The sequence below is a fragment of the Antrostomus carolinensis genome, unplaced genomic scaffold (assembly GCF_000700745.2).
Source record: "Antrostomus carolinensis isolate BGI_N321 unplaced genomic scaffold, ASM70074v2 scaffold4240, whole genome shotgun sequence".
Taxonomy (NCBI): Eukaryota; Metazoa; Chordata; class Aves; order Caprimulgiformes; family Caprimulgidae; genus Antrostomus; species Antrostomus carolinensis.
In genome coordinates, this window is record NW_010287613.1 from 8,578 (window position 1) to 31,621 (window position 23,044).

The 23,044-nt window shown below is 39.8% G+C and overlaps 1 protein-coding gene across 1 annotated transcript in view; it reads left to right on the top strand.

The window, feature by feature from the left end:
* Nucleotides 1–517: 517 nt before the first annotated feature.
* CDH2 (cadherin 2) overlaps nucleotides 518–23,044 on the top strand; it is a gene marked incomplete at its 5' end in the record, with an annotated part of 106,315 nt that continues 83,788 nt past the window's right edge. Inside the window, one exon of the mRNA XM_029083856.1 lies at nucleotides 518–629. Within this exon, the coding sequence (XP_028939689.1) occupies nucleotides 518–629 (112 nt within the window). The remainder of the gene's footprint in view (nucleotides 630–23,044) is intronic.

Consider the following 23,044-nt stretch of genomic DNA (forward strand, 5'->3'; position numbering starts at 1 on the left):
TGGAAACATTTGGCTTTAAATGGTATCTGCTTGGATGCTAACACAAATGTAAGTTCTGCTAAGTTACTGCAAATGTAGCATTTTATCTTAGTTTACTTGTTCTGGTTACATAGAAATACTCTAAATAAAGCATTTTAAATCGGTGGTTGAAGTCGTTCCTCTCAAGCAATCTGGCTATGAAAAAGTTGCCAATGGGTTTTGTGCAACGTTTATTTCCAGAGGAAGGAATGTTTTTGTTCCCTTTCAGTCTCGATGGCTGGTTTAGTGGAAATGTTCAGTTGTCAGAAGAATCAAGATTGTGTATTATTTAGATCTTACCAGACAAGTGGGATTTGTTCCTTCCATTCCAGTTATCAGAAAGATTAACCCTTTGCCCTCCCAATCCTAATTGCAGTTGTTTCAGAAACAAAGATGCTGCTTGTATGAAACAGCAGCAAAACAGAGTATGTGCCAACTGGAATGTTTCTCCAGTGAATGAGGGTTGAGAGTATTACATAAATTTTGTCTTGCATTTCAGGCACCGATAAAAGCAACCTGTGAAGATCTGTCATGCAAGACTGGATTTCCTGAAGATGTTCACAGTGCAGTGGTGTCAAGGAGTGTACACGGAGGACAGCCTCTTCTCAACGGTATGGTTAGAAAAGATGTTTTGATTTTTTTAAATTTCCTCTAGTTGTAACCATAAGTCACTCTGGAGGATTTGCATCCTTAAATAGGGCACAAACTATTGCAGGAGAGAACGTCAGCTGCTCTGTGATTATTTTTTGATTACTGTCATAGGACTTGGAAAATCTGTTGGCATTAGTGCTGCTCGCACATGCACCTTTGACTGTAATGTGAAAATACTGAGTGTTGTGATCCTTGATTGTCCATTAATTCTCTCTCTCAGCACAGCATTCACACTAGTGTTTCTTACTGCTACTGATGTTACACATGTATATTATCGGTCTATACTTGTAGCCCCTGTACAAGTGATGATGAGGTAAAGAAAATTGCCCTTCTGCTTTACATCTCCAATAGAAGTACTGCACTTACACTAGTCCTAGCGTTCACATTAATGCAGAGATAGTTTCCTTACTGCTTTTTCCTGCCAGCCTGAGGAGGGACACCTGTGGAAAGCAAGACACAGGACAGGCAGCAACACCAGAGAGCGGTTGCCCGTGAGCCCTCAGTCGGTGACCGCAGCACAGCCAGCTCTGTGGGAACCATGCCAGGAGAGGCAGGACAGTGCTGATGCTGTCTCATGGACAGTGTGCTGCTCTCACCCTGGCACCTACCTGCATCTGAATGGCACGGTGCCCAGGCTGAGGATGACCTGCTCCTGAGCTCGCAGGGCGCTTGGCAAGTGCAAGTCCTTGCCTCCGCCAGGGATGTGCTGCAGTCAGTATACCTGCCCTTTGGTCATCCAGGTTGGGAATTCAGTTCGTTGCCTTTCTTGTGTCTCTATTTTTCAGAGATAGAGTAGTCATCTGTAGGACACAGAGGGACATGCTCTGAGTCTTTCCTAGATTTCCCAACCAGTTAAGTTTCAGTATACAAGTTCGTGGAAGTAGAAAATCTGTAAAAATGTGCATTAATTTGGCTGTTTTCTGAACTGCTAATGTAATTTCTTTTTTCTATCTAATTTGGAAATTGTAGAACTGACTAAGAACATCAATTTTAGATGGTTTCAAATATATCTTAAATAAGGACTAATTTAATTTAATTTGTTGTTTCTTTCACATATAAATATGGTTACACAGATTGAGACATTTAAATGAAAAAAATTCTAATGAGTCTGCAAAACAAATGAAGTGAAAGTGGTAGTCTTGATTTTACATGGTGCATGTAGCAGTCTTTCTCCTTAATTATATTTTTACAGACCTGTTCTATGCTTTTTTAGAAGTATAATGGAAACTCGAATGCAGGATGAATTGATTGGCTTTAGTGTATTTAAATTTGAGTTATTAAAGCTTTTTCTGTTCAGTTTCAAGGAAATATATTCTACCACCACAGACTTTCCTTTTATTAAAGGACAGCTTAGAAATTAATGTATTAAAGTAAACGTTCTGCCAATTGAGGAAATAATAAAGAGGGAAGAGAATTTTCCTTGCTTTGCCACCAAATTGGAGTTAACAGACGACTCTACTGCAATAGCCATCAGCACTGAGAACTGCTTTGGTATGTGATGCACAAACCTGGAGAGAGGGGCAGAAACAGGGACAGAGCGCTAGCAGGAAAGTGCTTTCCAAAGATGCCGCCTTGAAACCATCAAATGTTTGTTACTGGTTAATGATCATGCTGTCTGTCCATCTTAAAATGGAGATCACACAAGTTCTGAGATCTACCCTGTCCTGTGAAAGTTCTCTTAGCTCTTAATGGAATCAAGACCCTTTCTGCAATTTCTCCCCCTTTTTTTCCCCACCAGCTGTGAAATGCAGTGAACTGCCCACTAATTCTCTGTTGGCATTGCTCATACAAATCTGATGACAATGACTGACCAGTCTTAACTGAGTCTGAACTAGTAACGTAGGATGGCAGACTGACTTCCTTTCTCATTACTCATCGCATTCACAGGGTCCCTTCCCTTGCTTCTCAGAAGTGAGTGAGGCATGACTGTTGGTTTATCCTTGAATGGTATTAAAATGCATAACGTTTTAGGGAAGTAGGCATTGGAAAAACTGTACGAGGCATACAGTGTATGTATCACATCGGCTGGTTGAAAAATGACCTGGAGGAGTTTGTTTCCTACCACTATTTACTCAGCTGAATTACTGCAATGGTTAATTCTTTTGAAAATTCTTACATGCTTAAAAGCATATAATTTGCTGGTTACACATAAACATACGGTCCATCATTGCATAGCTTTGACTTAAATTTAATTACTCTGTGATTTTGAAATGCTATTGTTGTCAAAAGCCTATTTTCTGGTTATTAAACTGGATTCAGATGATGCTGCAAGTTAAGTATAGTTGTGTGACGTTTACTTCTTAGGGATAACTGTGGGCCTGATTCTGATCTCGGTTGCCTTGCCTGTCTGACTGCGTGGTTATACTGTTATGAATACAGAAGTGAGGCGTATAACTGTAGATTTTCAATATGCTTTAGAAGTGAAAGCTTTAATTTTCCTTGATTTTGTGCATTGATATCAAAAGCACAGAGGCTTTATGGTCTTTTCAGCCAGCTGCAGAATATTTGAACCTGATGTGATGCTTTCTTGATAAGTTATTTCTTAAAATACAGACTAAGAAAATGACAGTATGTTTATTATGTGCCTTGTTCATTTGCTTTTATCTTGCACAGTGAGGGACAAGCCTCTCTTAAAGTCTTCAGTTTCCATCTTACTCACCAAAACTTAAATAAAATTAAAGATATCATTTGACTTGTTGATCTCTGCCTTTCAGTTGTTAAAGTACCATAGGATATCTGTTTTTTAAAATATTCTAAGAAATATTTCCCTTAGAGTATGGGGCAGGGTTCCACTAAGCACTAAAGGATACTTTATTTTCTGGAGAGGTTTCTCTTTCTATTTCTGTATTTAGGTAGTTCTTGTTTTTGAGGGAGGGTGGTACTTCTTCCCATTACATTTAAAAAAAAAAAAAAATCATTCATTCATTCATATGGCTAGGATAATATGTCAGCCTCTACTAATTTCTCCTTCTGTGCATGAGGGCATGAGAAGCCACTACATGTTCAGTTGTCACAATATGTGAAAAATCAGTGAAGCAATACAATCAGGATACCATAAATTGGAAAAGGGAAAAAGCTTAACATTTATTAATATGGACAGAGGGAAGGAAAGAGAAAGATAGCTGCCCTTGGTTTCAGGATGAGGAAACGAGGACTCTCTTACGGGGAAGAGATGCAGTTAGTTGGGAAGGCATAGCAAAAGAAGTTGGAAATTACTCTAGTAGGCCTTGACTGAGCCATGTAGGAGGTGGCCTGCAATATAGTCTATGTCCTGTTGCTTCCTTCTGGCATAGTGTCACCACATGATCCCTGGTACAGGCTTCACCGGCTATAGCCTTCAAGGCTCTCCAAAGCTGATGTCTTACACTTTGTCTTGCACAAAGTCTGGCAAGTCTGACTTCAAGATGCAATATGCTCGGGTCACTAAACATGTGTAAGCTAGGTCTAATTCTGAATTAATTTATAATGTTTTACATGTTTTTCCACTTGGTACCAGTCACTTCAGTGAAATTATGGTGATTTTCACCAGGGAACTAGATGAGCTCAGAACTAATACCTTCATTTCTGTAAAGGGAGGAAAAAGAAAGTAGTAATCTCTGAAACAACTAAAAGAAACTTCATGCACCCCTAAAAAGTGTCTTACTGATAAAACCATGGAGTTATTTGTACCTCTATATCTTTTAGAATCTAATGTACTTTTAAGTATTTTAGGAGTAAATATTCCAACATAAAAGAAAATAAATCATATGCAAATAACAACTCACCAGCCATCGCCTAGTAGTAGATGCCTAACCCAAATTTACAGGCATAGCATTTCTGAATTGTTTCTGCATATAAAATGTGGTTACTGTCTGGAGAACCGTATGTAAGATGCAGTATTTGGAGAAGAGGAGGTTAAGTGAAAGGAGTTATGTTTAATATATTAAATGGCCTTGCTGGTGCTGGTTTTAGTGCAGTTTTGTAGTTCATCCAGGAAAAAGTACTTGTGGCAGTTTGATATGTATGTCCAGCCTGTTCATCTAATCTCTGTTCTATATCCTGCAAATTTTAAGATACAAATAATGCATTTTTGCTTAAATCATTCACCTAGGAAGGTTACTTGGATGGTTATTTGTAGAATCATACCTTAAAGTTAGAAATTTGTACTCCACTAATTTATTTTAGTGGTTTCTTATCTTTCAAAGGTTTTATTTTAACATTGTCTGTCCTGTTATTAAATGCATTATTTTAGTTGTCTGCTAAGCAAATTCGTTGTCTAGACAAGATTCTTTATGTTTCTAGGCTCTTTGAGTTGCACAATGATAAAGAAAAAAATTGTTTTGGTGTTGATCATTGAGATATAAGGTGATTATGGATGAGTAACAGTGCAGTTTCATGAGCTATTTAAGCCGGAGCGAGCTGACAGCGTTGCCAGAAGAGGCACACTTGCTCCTGCTCTCCTCTGCGCCTGGTACCAAGTGCTCATGAAACCATAAAATGAAGGGGGTTAGCCACTTTATCTGAGGTAAAACTCACACTCCTGCTCCTTGGGCTTTTGCTGAAAGATCTTGTCTGCTTAAACAGAGCTGTGGTGTGCCTGCTGCCCTTTCTCTTCAGGCAGAGAATGCTTAGAAAATAACATTTGTTCTGATATTTTCAAACTGAGTGACAAAACTTGATTTTGGCGTTCCCACTCATTTATTGTGTAGTTTACCATTGAACATACTAATTGGTCTGGAACAACCCAGAAACATGTTGCTGGGAATGTGGTGCTCAGGCATTGCCCAGCATTTAAAAGTAACTAACGTTTCTTCCTGACATAGTGGGGGTCATGTGGGTGCTGTCTGTCCCAGGTGAAGCCATTCTGGCTTTTTTGCTGCTAGTAGTGTTTTGTAATTCTGTGTATGAAAATGCCCATCATCAACTAAGAATAAAATTCCTTTTAAAAAAAAAATAACATGCTTAAAACTGATTACAGCAGCACATCTTTTAAGGCTTATGTCTCGTTCCTGTCTATAAACAACTCTTTAACACAATCGTATTCTTACTATGTTATCATGCACTGGTGGCTTTGCTATTCCAGTGCACATTAACAGGGAAAATGTTTTTAGCAAAATCATATTTTCAAAGAAGGCAATTAGTCTTTCCCCACAAAAAAAAAAAAAGGTTTTTGTTTTTTTTTTTTAAATGAAAATGGTAACCACTTTGAAGTCTCCTTGCCTCAAGCAAAAAGACAAGTTGACAAGTTCCTTCCGGGCAGACAGCCAAAGAATCTCAGATGGATGGGGTCTCTCTATGAGCTACTGGCAAGCTGGGGAAAAAATGTTTCAGTTTTTCCCAATTGTATTGTTTTATGAAATTCTCTTCCTCTACCCTTCCCTCACTCTCCCTGCCTCCCCCCCAAAAAAACACCAACAACCCAACAAAAACAACAAAACAAAAACCCCACCATCTTTCTAGTTATTCTTTTAAGCTTTAGTGGGAGTGAGATTTTTTTTTTTTTTCCAGAAGCTTATGTTGGGAATATATTTATATGTTTTCCCCTCGTAATGTTTAACATTTGGTAGGTTTAGTTTTGCCCTCCACAGTGTGAAGCAGAGTTAATTTTAATGCCATTACTTGGTGATGCTTTGCCTTGTTGATTTATTTTATGTTGCATTCCAATTCTCAGTCTTAGGCCTTTTAAATCCTTTTCCTCTTCTTTTCTCAAACAGCTTTCCTCTTTGTCCTCTTTCCATACTCCACAGCATCCTAAATTCTCCTGTATCAGCACTGAGTTTACTATGCTGGATTGGTAGAGCTGCTTCTGTTTGCTTTAACTACACTAGTAAGGTGCCTGTTTTATGATGCCCATCATCTAATCACGTACCAAGTTCTTAATATATTTTCGGACACTGGTCCCCAAAAATCAGAGCTTTCTTTTGCTGAAGCAGGAGATTGCTTTTCTTGAGATGTCGTTTCTTCACTCCCTTTTCCCCAGTCCTTAGTTACACATAGAATATATGCTAGAATATACATAATGTATGTTCACCTTACTGAACAGTGCTAAAACCTAGTAAATGTTAAGAATTGCTAGGGACTGCGCAAAGGACAAGCTTTTCAGAAACGTAACTCCATTATCCCTCATTGGACACTAAAGTTGTTATGGAATTGTAGTATTTGGATCAATTTGTATAGCCAGTGTCAAATAAATTTATCACTTGAGTTCTAGATAAGAAGTCATTCTAAAAGAAACCTGTAAGTATGAACTAAACAGTATGTTTTCCTTTTATGTAATATTTGGATTAGAGGTGGAAATATATTTTGTAGTTAAAAAAATCCTCAATGTTATGTTCTGTCCACTTTTTCCAGAGAAGAGGCTTGACTCACCCTTACTCCCTGAAAAGGGAACACTGTTTCTATTTCCAGCGTAGGCTCTTATAACTTCATCTTGATAAAGAGAAAAATACACTTAGAGCGAAATTACAGAAATCCTGAATGGTTGCAGCGTTCTGGGATGTGTAAATTACTATCTTAGTTAATTAGTCCAGCTCTGATAGTCATTTTGGTTTATGGTGCATTTACTTGGAATGCACTGAATTAATTAGTACTTATTCCCTTTTCCTGTATTCAGCTGGTTACTTGTGAGGATCTTGAAAGTAATGTCCTTTCTGTGTGCATAAATATGAATTATGAGAGCTGAGTTGCCTGCTGCCCCAGTAAGCTCTGGGCATGACTCAACAGGGGACGGCAAAGATGATGTTTGTTTCTGCCTTCGAAGCTGGGTCTAGGTTTTATACTGTTTCTAGCACCATTTAGTGTAGTCTTAGCTCAGTTTTAAACTATGCCATCTGGCCTTGATTCCCAAGGGCAGATTATTTCTCCTAGAATCACTATAGTTAGAGCCTTCTCTAAGGCTGACCTGTGCTCTAGGGGAGGAATGGCAGTTGCAAAGCTGTGCAGAAAGCCTTCCCAGCAGACAAAGGTGCCCTTAGGTATGGGAGATTTATTTAGTGGTAGAAGAAAAGTTGCTGTTGCTTGTAACAGCTGCATTTAAAAAAAAAAAAAAAAAAAAAAAAAAGAAAAAAAAGTTCTTGATGTGGGTAGATTGGTATATGGAATGCATGGACCAAAAACTCGGGTGAGGCCATCTGTGTTAGCTTAATGTGAGACACATGGTATGTATAATTATGCATTCAAATTCTCGCTTAAGACGACAGTACATCTTTTGTTGACTTGTCATCTTTCTAACAATCCGTAAGACAAAATTACTAGAGCATCCTATTGAACTGATATTGTAGGAAAATGCCCTTTATTACAGAACATATTACCATACTAAATAGAGATAAATTCCAACGGCATTTAAACACTTAATGGCTACATTAAATCAAATATTACTGTGGTGAAGACTTGGATGTCAGTCAACAAATCCAAGTACAGTTTGAACTGCTCTGATTTTGGTTGAATGCACTGAGGCAGATTGATTGCTTTTGGTTGAACTTGTGACACTCAACATGGGGGCACTTTTAAACCTGGAAATTATAACTTTTGGAGAGTTCACTTCCAAACTTTCAGGGCATGTCCTAGTCATCAAAAAAAACTGAACTGAGAAGGAAGGAGGGTCAGAAGAAGGTGCAAGGGAAAAGTGTCGGATTTCGAATGGAAATGAAATTACTAGAGTTGTTATTATCTTCTAATTAGGCTGTAGAAGAAGTAACTGGCCTTTGGTACCCTTTAAATCTTTACAATTTAACATGACATAGATGGTTTTCCACTCCTCTCCATATACCTCAGCTGAGTGATTTGTCCTCCAGGGTCCAAGGAGAATAATGTTGGGAGATGAATGGGGTGAAACTCTGGAGCGGAGAATGGGGCTGAGGCTGGGGAAAGGATGGGAGCGGAAAAATCCAGGTGATGAAGGATGCTGGAATGGGTGGAGGAATGAATAGAGACCCTGGTGTAGTTCAAGGGTGAAAGGAAAACAGAGGTTCTGCACAACTGCAGAACAGAGAAATTGACATTGTTTGAAAGAAGAGGGCAGAAGCCACATGAGGTAGGATGGAAAGTATCTTGGAGTGCTTTCAGGTTTCCTCATGACATTCAGTTTGAGCTCATCATGAGCATCTGATATCCATCCTAAGGGAAATGCCAGGGGCCCAGTGGAGCTCACCAAAGTTAATGAGCAGATAGTGCTGCAAAGCTTTTCTAGGAAAAGCTGCTGTGCCTTTTTGACAACATGATGCCCACATCTCCCATTTTTTTTGCAGTTTATACTAATGGCAAGAAATTCAATTATCTGAGTATTCAGCCAAGATCAGAGCATACGCAAGGAAGAGATAAACTTTTGAAGATAAACTGATACAGCCAGGATATGAGGTTCACTAAAGAAGTACCTGTAGCTGCACATCATGGCTGGTCCACTGTTCTGGAGGCAGCATTGCATTTGAGCACTTGGAGCCCATCAGTGTCTACAGAGTGGTCTCAAAACCCACTGCTACTTCTTGCTACAGGTGAATTGGTACTAGTGATGTTTTTCCATTGTTTCTTGCCTTGATTATAGATGTGCAGTTTAAATGCATGTGGAAATACCAGCCTTAAATAAAGGTAGGAGAAGATATAACAAAAATGCAACTTATTTCCTTGAGTTATATCACAGTGAGGTGGCTGCAGGATGAATGAGGATCAGGATCACTGATCTGATGTGAAACTCTCCCGGCTTTTTGCCGTGGGCTAGTTCTCACCTGGATCAGCTTGCTTTGTCAATTTACTGGGACCTGCTGTGGAAAAAGCAGTGAGTTAATGAGAAAAGGGGCTGTTAGGGGTGGTGAGAGAAAAGGAGGTCATAGCAGAATGAGGCTCCGCTGTGTTGGATTCTCTGTTAGTTTTTTGTTTGTTTGTTAGTTTTGTTTTTCCTTTTTTTTCCCCTTCAGTGCAGTTCTTCCTGTGGTTTTAATTTTTTCCAGGATTGGGCAGTGGAGGATCAGCTCCCTGCCCATCCCTTGCTGCCTGCTGCATCCCAGCCCCGTCCAGGCATTGTGGCGAATGGGGCCGGCGGTGCTTAGCTGGGTTGCAGATGGCAGCGAGCAATCCCGTTAACCCGCCCGCCGGCAGCAGATAATCCCGAGGCAGCAGGGCCGCTGGCCCTGGCTCGGCTCGGGTGCGTCTCCTCCTCCTCTGAGCTGCCAGCGGAGCTTGAGAAACTGGCCCATTTTTAATTTCTCCTCTTCCCTTTTACGGTCTGCTGTGTTTTGGCAGACCTATGAGCAGTGGTAGATCTTACAAGAGCAAGCCCGTTCTTGGGCACTGTGCTGCCTTTTAAGAAATAGGTTTTGGGGTTTTTTTTGTTTTGAAAGTTAATGGCACATGCCTCTCAGGTTGTAGAGAAGAGGAATTATTTAAGACCCTCTGTGAGTTCCAGTTTAACATTCTCTTAAATAGGAAAGTTACGAATCCCTAAAAGCATAATTTGTAACATAGAAGCTATCAAAATAGCAGTGCAATCTGTTAAAGTGTTTAAAAATTGGATTCTCCACAGTTTAAAATGTGAAATAAATGTACACTAATTGTTTTGAATGGAGATGAAGATGGTGTTTGAAGCCAGTCTTTAAAGGAATTAGTGAGATAGCACTGCAGTTAATGGTGGAGCACTATTTTTCTGTAATGGGCTCAGCAATGTTCTCTAATTAGCTTGCAAATTGATATTCAAATACAAGTAAACTGGCAATCAAATACAAGCAAAACATCTATGTAAATAGACTTTGGTTTCTGCATTTAGCATACCTGTATCAAAAATATGTGTGGGTGGAGGGTAAGCTCTTAGTTGTTTTTCAGCATGGAGCTTTTGTTAATGGTGGCTCGCTAGTTACATTAGGTCAATATTTTGGTTCAAGCACTTGAAAAGAGGAAAAAAAAAAAACAACCTCTTTTCTTCCACAAGTGAGTGGCTTTTAAACATTAGTAACATAATACTGAGTGTGTATGAGGTTTTTCCTGTCTTAATTTCTTTCAAGTTTTGTCAACTAGTTGTGTACATAGGATTTGATGCATAGCTGAGTCAGTGGAAGTTATTCTGTTGACTTTCCTGGATTTGGATCATGTTTAAGTTAATAATTAAAATTATTGCTTATGCAGTTTGTAAACTTATTTTTCTACACAGGAGAACCATAGAGCAAAGCTGGGGCATAAGAACTGTTGTGGGGAAATGTAAATAAAGGTCACACAATTAAAATCTGGATTTCAGGATCTTTTAAAACTTTAATCCGTAAGGCATCTCTGTCATTGACACACTCGATAACTTGCTAACTACGCTCTGTAAGGGTATTGTTTGTTGACAGATGGAAGTGTGACTGTATCACTGGGTCAGCTATTTGGGTTTATCATTCCCACATGCTCCTTCTATCAGCTGTCCATGGTGTTGTTAAGCATCGTCTTTTATACTGAAAATTCTTTGGAACATACTTCCCTAAATTAAATTTTTGTCGCTGAGCATTCATTAAATCCAATTATTGTTTGCATAGATCTAACTTTCATCGCTGGTTATTGTCAATGTTTTCAAGGGGGGGGGGAAAACAAAACAAAACAAAAAAACCCTACAACCCCCCCCCCCCAAAAAAAAAAAAAAAAAAACCCAAACAAAACCAAAGCCCAAAACACGTGTGTGAAGAGTTTTCTGTAAAGCAGCTAGTATGCTTTTTACAGCATAGAAATAATATATAAGTGAAAGTCTTAGGCTTTCTAATTCAGTATGTGCTTTTCTGTTCAAACAACCACAGTTTTCCCTTTACAGTCCTTTAGTGTACATTTGTGCTTTCATAAAAAAATGATTAATTTGGTTCTCAGGGGATGGCTAATGGGGAAATGTAGGTCCCTTGGAGGTCAGAGGTTCAGATCCAGTCTTTCGTCTGCATCCAGTAACCACTAACTGATAGCTGCTTGGTAGGTTATGTAAAAAGAGCCTTGGTTGGTTCAGTTTCTTCTGAAGGACTTTATGTTGAAAAAATACTTATTAGGTAAGAGCAGAAATACTGCTGAAATTAGTGAAAACTGAGGCAGCACATGTGGGCAGGGATTGTTTGTTTGTATTAAGGTAGCTGGAGAAGGTCAATATTGCAATGCTTTCCAGACTGGCTAGAAGAGAGGAGCAATGAAATGTAGTGAAATTTTAACCTCTTAAAGTGTGTTTATGCAGATTTGAGATATATTGGAGCAAGAGTTTTAACAGCTTGGAGCAAAAAGCACATCTTCTGTTTCAGGTGGTTTTGCCTATCTGTGATTAATTTGACAAGTTTTCCAGGATTGTATAAAGTCCGTATCACCTTGAAACTTCAAAAAAAAAAAACCAACAAAAGAAAACCCTCCAATTCTTACACTGCACATCACTATCTGTGCTTCTGAATGTGTCAAGTCTAATTTAATTAAACTCTTGTCATTATGCTTGAGTGCAAACTAAATATTTAAGAATGATATGTGTCATTATTTAGAAAAACAGATCATTTTCTCATCAGAGAAGGTGATTTAATCAGTTGTTACAGCTGCAAATGATCTGTTGGTTATTTCTTCCTCCTGATTTTTGCAGCAAAGACTCTGTAATTTATAGATGCCGGATAACAATGAGGAAAAAAAGAAAACAAAAAATACCCCAATACCCCCCCAAATAAAAACAAAACAAAAAAACCCAAACCACCCAAACCCTCCCGAATATGCAAAAAGCCAAAGTAGTCACTAAAATGAAAGATTTTGTTAGCCTTCAATGGGCATCTTATTGAAAGGAAGCAAAGCCTGCAAAAGCAAAGATGCACCTAATTTTGCAAGAGAGAAATATGTGTTGTGATCCCAGCAAATCTTCATGTGGCTGATCTGATCTGCTGGGTAGGTCATAGCACAGGGATGAAGCCTGGATTTAGGTGACCACCATCTCTGAGACTGGGTGTTTTATATTCCAGCTGGTTTCAAATGAAAAGAAAAGGTACTGAGTTGTGTATTCCTCTTAAGAAACAATAAACATACACAAGGATGCTTCATTTTTGAAGCCCCTTTTATCACGCAGGACATTAATAGCAGACTGAAGAAGCAAGCTCTGAACATTTGTTCTTGTGACTATCAACTTTCGCATGGTACTTAAACTTTTTGTAGAGTGACCAAATAAGTTCTTGGAAAAAGCTGTTTTTGAAGGATACCTGCTGTCTACTTGAAGGCGGTTGTGTGACTTCTGTTGAGTACCACAGAAGAACACTCTGACTGGGTCCACCTGGGGAGGAAAATGTGTTGTGTTGCTTGTTTGGTTGAGCGATCTACAGCCATGCTCCAAACGTGGCCTTGCAAGCAGCGCAGGGCTTAGCTGGAGCCGATCGATGGATGTGGGCCCCTTTGTTTAGCAGATCAATACGCTGTAATGAACTCGGGGCTCCAGTTCCCTGGTAAGGATCACTGCAGGGGATAGGAAGGTGCCTGTTTTTCTGGAATGAATCAAAATGAAAATCATGTTTGAAGACTTTTTCTTTTTCCTCTCATGTAAGGATTGAATAACCTTTCTTAGTTTCCTCCACAAATTCTGAAAATCCTAGGTTATCTGTGAACTGGATGCTACATGTTTTTTCATTATGACTTCTTTTTGAAAATACCATGAAATGAAAGGATGATCACTTTAGAAAGAAATCTAAAAGAGTTTTTGAATACTTTGTTGTTGATTTGTTTCCTGATTGTTGTTGGTGGTGATCTGTGTTGATGTTTTTAATTGGCAAGCAATTAAAATATTGTGAATGTAAGCCTAGCAGATGAGCAGAGTCTGGTTAGGGTTTTATATAGCTTCTTAGATGTATATTTTAATTGCAATACCTTCTTGTAAAGCATAGTTTTCTAGAAGGTGTAGAGATAGATACGTGGTTTGATAAGCTGCTGTACAAGTGTTTTAATAAGGTCTTGTTAGCCACATGTATTTATGATGCAGAGAATTTTCCAGGCTATACATAGCGTCAAAATGTCACTGAGGGTCAAAATATGGTTTGTTTGCTTAGAGGTCTTTGTTTTTATTTGGTGCTAGACTTCTTGAGTCTCTGTTCATGTTATTGTTTCAGTAAGAATCTTGCTGTCTTTAATTTTAAAATTTTTGCTAGCCATGCACTGATGTGCCACAGGATAAATTGAATTTTGAGTACACTGTGCCATAAACTGAGAGGGAGGAAAAAGGTTACCTTTGTGCGATTAAATGCAAACTGTGTTGATACCATTACTCATTTTATATCACATACTTTGTGTTAACCTTGCTAATTTTACCAGCAGCAAAAGGTAAAATGTTTTATTAACAAAATGGTAATATTAGACAAGTCTTTAGAAAGAGCTGGAGATGCTAAGAGGATAGTCAGGTCTGTCATACTCAGTAAGGGACAGGCAAGTGGTTTTGGGTTGTTTCAGAATGTACCTGCTTAGTTCTGATTGAATGATTGAGGGATTAATAGTCATTTATAGACAGTCTCTTTGCTGCCTTTCCGAACTCATGCACATGCAGGTGAATGTGGTATTTATAATCTTTTGAATTGATGCTCCTATAAAACATTCAAATTTTTTTTTTTTTTTTTCACTAAAGTTAATATGAAAATTAAAGCTTAGTTTGTAAAATGTTTTTGCTGCAGGCCACAGAATTTTTAGTGGTTCCATGACTTGAATCATCGGCTGTCCAGAGCCTTTCAAGATGGATGTTGCAGGTTCCAGGCAGTATCCTGGCTTTTTGAAAAAGACAGTTAACTTGCCTGTGATTGAAAGACTTAAAAGATGCTGTCATGTGGGGTTATTGACAATGGCCTAGAAGATTAGGAGGCCAGTTTAGGGTATTGAGTGCCCCAAGCTCCCTCACAGTAAAATCACAGAATGATTTGGGTTGAAAGGGACCTTTAAAGGTCATCTAGACCAACCCCCCTGCAGTGAGCCCTGTCCAATCCGACCTTGAATTTTCCAGGGATAGGGCATCTATCACCTCTCTGGGCAACCTGTTCCGGTGTCCCACCACTCTCATTGTGAAAAATTTATTACTTTTATCTAGTCTAAATCTACCCTCTTTTAGTTAAAAACTATCACCCCTTGTCCTATCACTATAGGCCCCACTAAAAAGTTTGTCCTCATCTTCTTTATAAGCCCCCTTTAAGTACTGAAAGGCCTCAATAAGGTCTCCCCAGAGCCTTCTCTCCTCCAGGCTGAACAACCCCAACTTTCTCAGCCTTTCTTCATAGGAGAGATGTTCCATCCCTCTGATCATTTTTGCGGCTCTCCTCTGGACCCGCTCCAGCAGGTCTGTGTCTTTCTTGTGCTGAGGACCCCAGAACTGGACACAGTACTCCAGGTGGGGTCTCACCAGAGTGGAGCAGGGGGACAGCATCGCCTCCCTCGACTTGCTGGCCATGCAAATAAGAATTGCAGAGCAGCAGTAGCAGCTCCCAAATAAAGAGGTGTATCTTGCTAGTGAGAGACAAACATAAAATAGCTGTGCAGTAAAATAATGTTTCCTAATTCTAGTCCTACTTGTGCCTCACTCTCCCAGGCCCAAATGCATTGGGAGGTTTGGTGCAGAGGCACTTGCATTGCTGTGGATGAGGTGGCTAAATTAATGTTTGGTCTCTGTTTTGATAGCAGGACCAAAGAGTGATAGAGCAGCGGATGAGGAGAAAGAGCTGTTTTGATGAGGGAGTGAATGTTACTACTATCCTTATGTGAGTCTCATTTCAGAGAAGACAACCCTGTGTATCTTCAGTGATGATAAAACCTGGGCAGATTTGCCTTCTCACATCTAAGGCTGAAGTTCTGTATTTCAATTAAAGTGATCTAAGGTAAATGGCCATTGGAGAGGGCTGTCCCACATCTCTTCCTAGCCCTACCCAGAGGTCTAAGTTCTTCTTGTGAGCTGGATATAGAATTACAGAATCACAGAATGGTAGGGGTTGGAAGGGACCTCTGGAGATCATCGAGTCCAGTCCCCCTGCCAAAGCAGGTTCACCTAGAGCAGGTTGCACAAGACTGTATCCAGGTGGTTTTTGAACATCTCCAGAGAAGGAGACTCCACAACCTCTCTGGGCAACCTGTCCAGGTGCTCTGTCACCCTCACAGTAAAGAAGTTTTTCCTGATGTTTAAGCAGAACCTCCTGTGTTCCAGCTTGTGCCCATTGCCCCATGTCCTGTCACTGGTCACACCCACCCTTTAGGTATTTATAAACATTGATAAGGTCAAATATACGCAGTTGTGCAGCTTCAGTATGAATCAGCGTATCGGACTGATCAAACGGCAGGCTTACCCTGGAGTGAAAGAGGAATGATATTCCCTTGGATGGCCCTGATGAATCAACTTGTCCTGTGGCTGTGCTGCAGTGGCTTCTCAGATAAGAGGGATATGGGACTGTGAACTGCAAGACCACCTCCTTTGGCAGCTTCTTTTGCGAAAAACAATTTTAATTGTCATATCAGAAGTGCATCCTGCATGTGTCGGTAAATACCTGCCATCCTCTACCGAGGTCTTCATCCTGCATCTCTGGCTGGCCAACAGTATTGCTTTACTTTCGTTTTAGATCTGCAGAACCAGAATGGTTGATTTGAGCATCTAGCATGCAAATGAGATTACCTTTTCGCTGTGATTACATTTTTTTTATGATTGTATAAATCATGGATCTTTCACCATTAACTCAAGCCCTTCTGTAAAATATGAGAATGATGAGCAGCATTTTAATCTTGTCTCCAGTCTATCCAGTCTCTCTCCCTCTGCTGTGATAATCCAGCAGTAAACGCCTAAATAAGCAGAAGTCTCTTCAGAGAAGAGTCATAAGTCTTACTGCAAATCTGCAAAACAAAAGGAAGCAAGCAAATCTGACTGCCATAGTTATGAGCCAGTTTTGCATGCACCCTTTCTTGAACTCTTTCTTTAGTCACCTGGGATCATGTAAAACACGACAGTACCTGGGCTGATTCAGGGGCTTCAGCAGCACTCTTGCTCGTCAAGCTCTCTTGTGTGGAGAGCTTTGAGGGACAGGTCTGCTGGAGCCTTCTGCCATAGCTGAGGATACTGCTGCCTCCATGTATCCCTGCTGCCTCCCTGCTGGAGGCTGCCATCCTGCAGAAAGGCTCATCATGCAGGCTGCCTGCCTGGGCTTTGCCTCTGAGGGTCAAAGCCTCCTGTGAATGAATTATCAATAACAATGTGCTGATGCGAAGGCAGCAGAACTAGAGCAGCAAGACAAGGACGCTCATGCCCTTCTGTCAGGTCTCGCTAGGCTCCATCCTCAAGAGAGAGGCAAGGTAGGTAGCTGGGGTGTAGTGTTTTGTGGGGGGAAGGCAGAAGAACCCAGGGTTCCCAATTTGGTCACAGGGACTTTTCAAACAGTCTTCAAAAAGTGGTCTACAGCTGATTTCTGCAGTAATTTCCTGTGGTGGCAGGCTTGCTGCTCTTCAGTTAAGGCTGAAGTCTTGTTCCAAATGTTCCAGGTGTTTCTACTCTGGCAATTGGGTTAAAAAAAAAAAAAAGTTTCCTGTGACTTGTAATAATCACTTTGATTAAGTTTAGGTTGAAAACAATGGGAATGCTTCCTTTTAAGCTGAGGACGGTGATTTGTTTTGGACAGCATTTTTAAAGCTGCCCATTAAGAGGGGGGGGGGGGGGGGGGAAAGGCAGCCTTTTAAACTATCTACTCCAAAGATCTTTATATAGCACAATCTACTTCTCTTAAATTAGTGGTCAGCATAAAAGTAATTCATCAAAACTGGTGGATTTGCTTAAGTATAAATGTGGTATAAGAAAGATGAAAATTGGTTCCAGAGTTTCTAAGAATACTTGAAATTCAAGGCAAACCTATCTAGTCTAAAATCAGCCACAAACTTAGGAAGTTTCTAGTATTTAGTTTTTTTCTTTTTTAAAAATATTTCAACTGGAAAAGGGAGATTCTGTAGAATCTTTTATATAGATCTTACATTCTGGAAAAGATTTGCAAGTTACTTTTATGTATGTTACGTGAATGCTACAGAGAATGACAGTGATGCTGGTTTCCTGTTCAGGGACAAATGGGAATAAGCATGTCTCTGAAGACTAATAATTAGTGTGCTTTTATGCATGATGAAGAACAGAATGTATCTGATGGCATAGATGTGTTTATTCAGGTAAAGATTTTATTTTAATCTGAACCAGTGGTCAGGAGTTTGGTTTTCTTATGACTTAAATGTTTTCCTAGGTTTTCACTTAAAGTTGGATGTTTGATAGTACCTTTTCTTTTTAATTAGAATACAGATGTGCAACTGCATAATCTAAACATCCAAAGTTACATTACTGTTTCATACTGATTTACATGGATTATTTTTTTTTTTATTTGCCCTTGACTTGTAATGAGCCTATTAGCTATAAACTATCTCTATGCCCATGGGCAGATCCTGATTCTAAAAGTAAAAGCTGACAACTGTGGCCAGAGGGGCCTTTTCAATGCAATACAGTGTAGCTTTGCCAATAATTTTAATTTCCTCAGCAGATTTTAAAAGGGAGGAGGGGCAGCTTTCATTGTTGAGTCAAAAAATTAGTGAGAGAGATATTTCTTTTTATTATTTTTCCTTTATATTTGAAATATTTTATGCTTTTATGAGGACACTGTGAAAATAAATCTGCAGTATTTAGACAGAAGTAATGCAGAATGATTTTCTCATCTGAATTCAATGACTGCCTTCCTTGCATGGGTGAATACTCGTCATGGTCCAAAACTTCAGAAGTAGGCTGTTATACTGAAAAAAGTAGAGCTGTTCCGAGGATTACTAGAAACTTAATAATATTCAGGTTTTCTGGGATGCTGTACAAGGTACTGAACGCCAGTATTACATTTTAAAAGGAACAACTTTGAGATACTTGAGTCTATGTACCTATTAAGTGGAGATCAGTAAATAGCTCAGGATAGTTAATGTGCATCTCAGTCTTACTGACAGTATTCTGGAGGAGGAAGAAGGAAACCATGAGGGAAAAATCAGACTTGAGAGACAAGTCTAAACCATTTGGTTGACTTCAGCAAGGGCTTTTATTCCAAGTCACAAGTTGGGAAATTCATGGTGAGATAAAAAATGGAAATCTGTAGTTTCCTGTGTGCTTAACATTACAAGTCAAGACGGGTAGTTAGACATTAGCTTTGTAATTTATTTATTTTTTTGTACTTTCGTCAAACTGCAATAGATGTGAAAACAAGGGATGTCTGTTTTTCTCAAATGCAGTACCTCAGTGGCAATTAAATGATAGAGGCTCAGCTCTCGTTAGATGCATTGTTTTGGTTTTTTCTCATTTACGTTCTTGAAGCAGCAGAAAATAGTAAAACTTTGTAATTTACAGTCAGCACAGAAGTGGTGTTCAAAGCTTAAAAATGAATTTTACTTTGTAGAAATTCATAGTTAACACTGAAGATGAATCTTGCCATATAGTGCTGAAGAGCAGAGCATCTTACGAGCTGATCCTAGTGTAGGAGCTGCAGGGAGCTCTGCAAGGAACTACATGGAACATCACACTACTTTTCTGGAATCCCTTCACTTTCCAGTTGCTGTTGCTGCAGCGAACAAGAGCCCACATCCTGTTGTGTATCATTAGAAATAACAGAGGGTTGGAGGTGGTGATTTGGAGGTGGAGTACTTGCTGTGCTTGCTGTAGGAGAGGTTGGCTGGGAGATAGCACCTGCCAAAAAGGTCTCTTCCTTTGTTCAGCCACCCTGCTCTCTCAGAAATGTTGCCTGCCTGCTTTCTTCATCTCCCCAAAAAAGAGAGCTTCCTTCTTTTGTTTTTTACTATTTTTAATTTTTTTCTTTTAAAATTTTTTTCTTCCCCCCCTCCCTCCTTGTCTACTTCATTGTTTCCTCCTTAACCACATAAAGCCTTGTAGGAGTGACAAGCGCTGGAGGGCCAGGCCCTGACAATTTAGTCTCACCAAGTCTGTAAATTATCTGTGGGCTTTGCAGAACATGTGTGCAGTGCTGGCACTACCACTTACCTTTTCTTCTCAGAGTTCATTTGACTGTCAAGATGTGTGCCATTCATAACTGTCTAACAAAAATGATAAAGTAGTGCAAAGACTGATATTTCCCCCTCCCGCCCCAACCCCAGTCACACAAATCCAGCTCAGGTATTAGTGTTGTATGTCTTTATACTTAAATCCATCAATAAATACCTGAATTTCAAAAGCAGTGGTGTTTGATATTGGGAACACTTTTAAAACTGTATGACACTGACTTATACGGTACGCACAACTTTGGAGAACTCGGAGGAACAGAATTTCTAGTGTGGGATGCTAAGAATGATACAAAAAATGCAGAGTAGTGTTCACAGTTTACAGCAGTCATGCCTAAAAATTTCCATTTAAAAATATTAAGAGATGCAGATGGACTTTTCAATAACTTAATAAATGTGCTGTATACTAAAGGCTTTGATTTTTAAAAATCGAACACAAAAAAATCTTAGTTTCTGCTGTGCAGCCATTGTCTTTTGTTTCATGCCACTCAACAGCTCAGTATATAATACTGGTTTTTGACACCTAGTCCAGTTTGCCATCTCCCATTGTGCAGCCTTTGCTCTTAAAAGATCATCAGGCATACAGGAGACCACCATGTGGATAAAAAGTATCTAGCTCAAAGTAAGTGTAAGGCTAGTTGGAAATCATTTGGTTGCTGTTACTGAAACAAAACATTGCCTCCTTAAATGTTATTTGTCACAGTCTGTCATGCTGCCTGGTTTGGTTTTGTGTGTGTTACTGGTCAGGGTAGCTTGTGCCCTATCACTGCTTCTGTACCATATTGGTTTTCTATCTTACCAGCACTGTGCTACTGCAAGTCACGGCAAAATTTATTTCAGCAGTGGTCCACCTGAGTTTACTATAAGTCTGGTGGGCTGATGTAGAAGCCTTAGTCTTGTGTACCAGAGAAGGAAAGTTCTGGGGTCAGATGGCTCTGAATGGAGCCACATGTGCTAATGAAGTCGTGCTGCCCACCGACAGGCGGGATACCAGAGGCAGAGGCACGGGCAGCCCCCAGGCGTAGTGGCATTTGTGTGCTGTGGGAGGGAGGGCAGTGGGCAGCCAGGTTTACTGAGGCACAGTGTTGCACCAGTTCTGCTAATAAGCAAGGCTAATCTCTTTCTGAGGAGATTAGACCTGTGCTCCACCCTTGCACTGGGAATGAAGGCTCAATAGCAATCTTCAGTCTTGGGTGACTTGAGATGCATTCCTTAGAAGTGCATTGAAAAAAACAAGTCTTGAAGGTAATCTTTCTATTTCAGAAGGGTCTATTTCAGAAGTTACCAAATAAGCTTCCAGAGACTATCAAGTAGAAGAATAGCCTTTAGAGAGGAAAAGTAAGTAATCTAAAAGAGCAACTCTCTGTTTCACCCATTACATCATAAGAGACAATGTAAGAAACCCTAACATAAAGTCTTTTTACATGTTTGTCTGAAATAATCCTTTTTATGGAAAAGGAAATAAGAAAAATGAGGGAATTCCCCTCGCCTCAACAGAGACTCAACATTGGACCACTGATCTTTTGCTATCAGTATTTTTAGCATGGAGAAAGCAAAAAATTATGGTTTAACTTTTCCCCCCTCTTCTTTCCTCTGTTTTTTTTTATCCTCTGTTTACCTAGTGTTACACTTAGGAGAAGGAGATTTTTTTGTTGCTACGAGTTAGTGTGTTCTCTTTAAGACAGTTCTTACTTTTTTGAGACATGGAAAATAAAGATAAAAAGAATCAAGTGAGTGAATTCAGATTGAGACCAGAAAATGCACACGCATCAAATTTCTCTTTGAATGCTGCAGATACCAAGGTGATTTAAAGCAAGTGACGTAAGAGGTGCGTCAGTGAGTTGATGGCCCTTGTCCCTCGCCATCCCCTCAGTGTCAGATCCAGTGGGACCCAGACGTGCAGGCGCTTGGGCTGTACACCCAACCGCTGTCCTGCAGCAGCTGCGTGGAGGTCATATGCTGAAGGCACCTCTGGTCATCTCCAAGGCAGCTCCCAGGATGGTAACAGCCGAAAGCGTCTGTGGTTTATTTTGGTCCAGTGACTTCACTTCTGGCCACATAGCAGAGGTATGAAATAAAAAGGAGTGTGTGCCTCCAGGAGCCTGCAGTGGGTGTGATTTAAGAAGTTATCTGCAGGTGATAAGATTTTCCATAAACTTCCATAAATTTAAAGTTACCAGACAGTAATATGAAGAGTCTTTGGTCCTTAGGTGGTTAGACTTGACGTACAACACAGCTGTCTGTACCCTTTACCTACTAAATTAACCCAGCTTTTAAAATACCTGAACAAAATGTGTAAGGAGAGGAGAGTAGTACACTGAGATCTAGCACATTGGAAGTTATTTTTGATGTAGAAAGAACAGAAAATATAAATAGTTCTGGTAGCGAGATTGAACTTTTTAGCAGTTAGTGACAACTGAAGTTTCTGTGGATGTGCTGGGTTTTGTTCTATTGTTTTTACAGATCCAGGTTACTGCTGAAATATATTGACTTGGAGGGGATGGGCTTTATCAAGTTGCTTCTTACACCAGCTGTACACTGCTAATTCTGTAGAGACTGCCTTCATGTTCCCTGCCCTAAAAAAAGGCTCAAACCGTCCATTTCTCAATGTTAGACCTGTGAACCACTGTCAAGTAGAATTAATGCATAAGAAAATTAATGTGCCACTGTGTTAAATCAAGATGGTGTTCTGTCATCTTTTACACTCCCTGAGAGCGAAGAGGCTGAAGTTGGCATACTTATTGCCAGCTGAAATCTAAAGAGGAATGTGGTCAAGAAGGAAAGTTGGGAGGAAGAAGTCAGGGGTTTAAAGCTCTTTCATGTTTTTCCAGGCAAAATTTTGTTAGGAAGGACCTTTGTGGTGATGCCTCCCTCCCCCCCCCCTCCCCAAAGCTCAGTGACAATGAAAAGCCCTGTTATAGCACAGACTATCATTATCACTATCCATGGTCTAACCATTGCACAGCATACATATTTTGTGATGTCTATAAATCTTCTGACAGGACAGGGCTGTTGAAATGCCACGTAAAGTTCATTCCATCCTTTTTACTAGTTAGCTAAATTACCTTCAAAAAGCTGGTTTTACTTCGTGGCAAACATTGAAAGTCATTCTCAAGGGTTTTCTGTATGTAAGAACTAATGACAGTCTTACAAAAATAGCCCGAAACTTTTTTGAGTCATCTTACTCCACTCTTCATTTGTTTTCAGAGTAGTTGCATGTGGGCTACATTGGCCTTTTTAACTTAAGTTTGCTCCATGCAGCAAGAGGCTCTAGAGTTACCCAAAGGACTCCCAAATCTGTCTTCCCTGTACTCCCACTATATTCTTACCTCCTGGAAAGCAGGACCCAGCCCTGCCCCTCTGCACGTTTTCACACTGCTTTCCTAAACACAGACCCCTGCATTGATTTTTGTCACCATTCCTG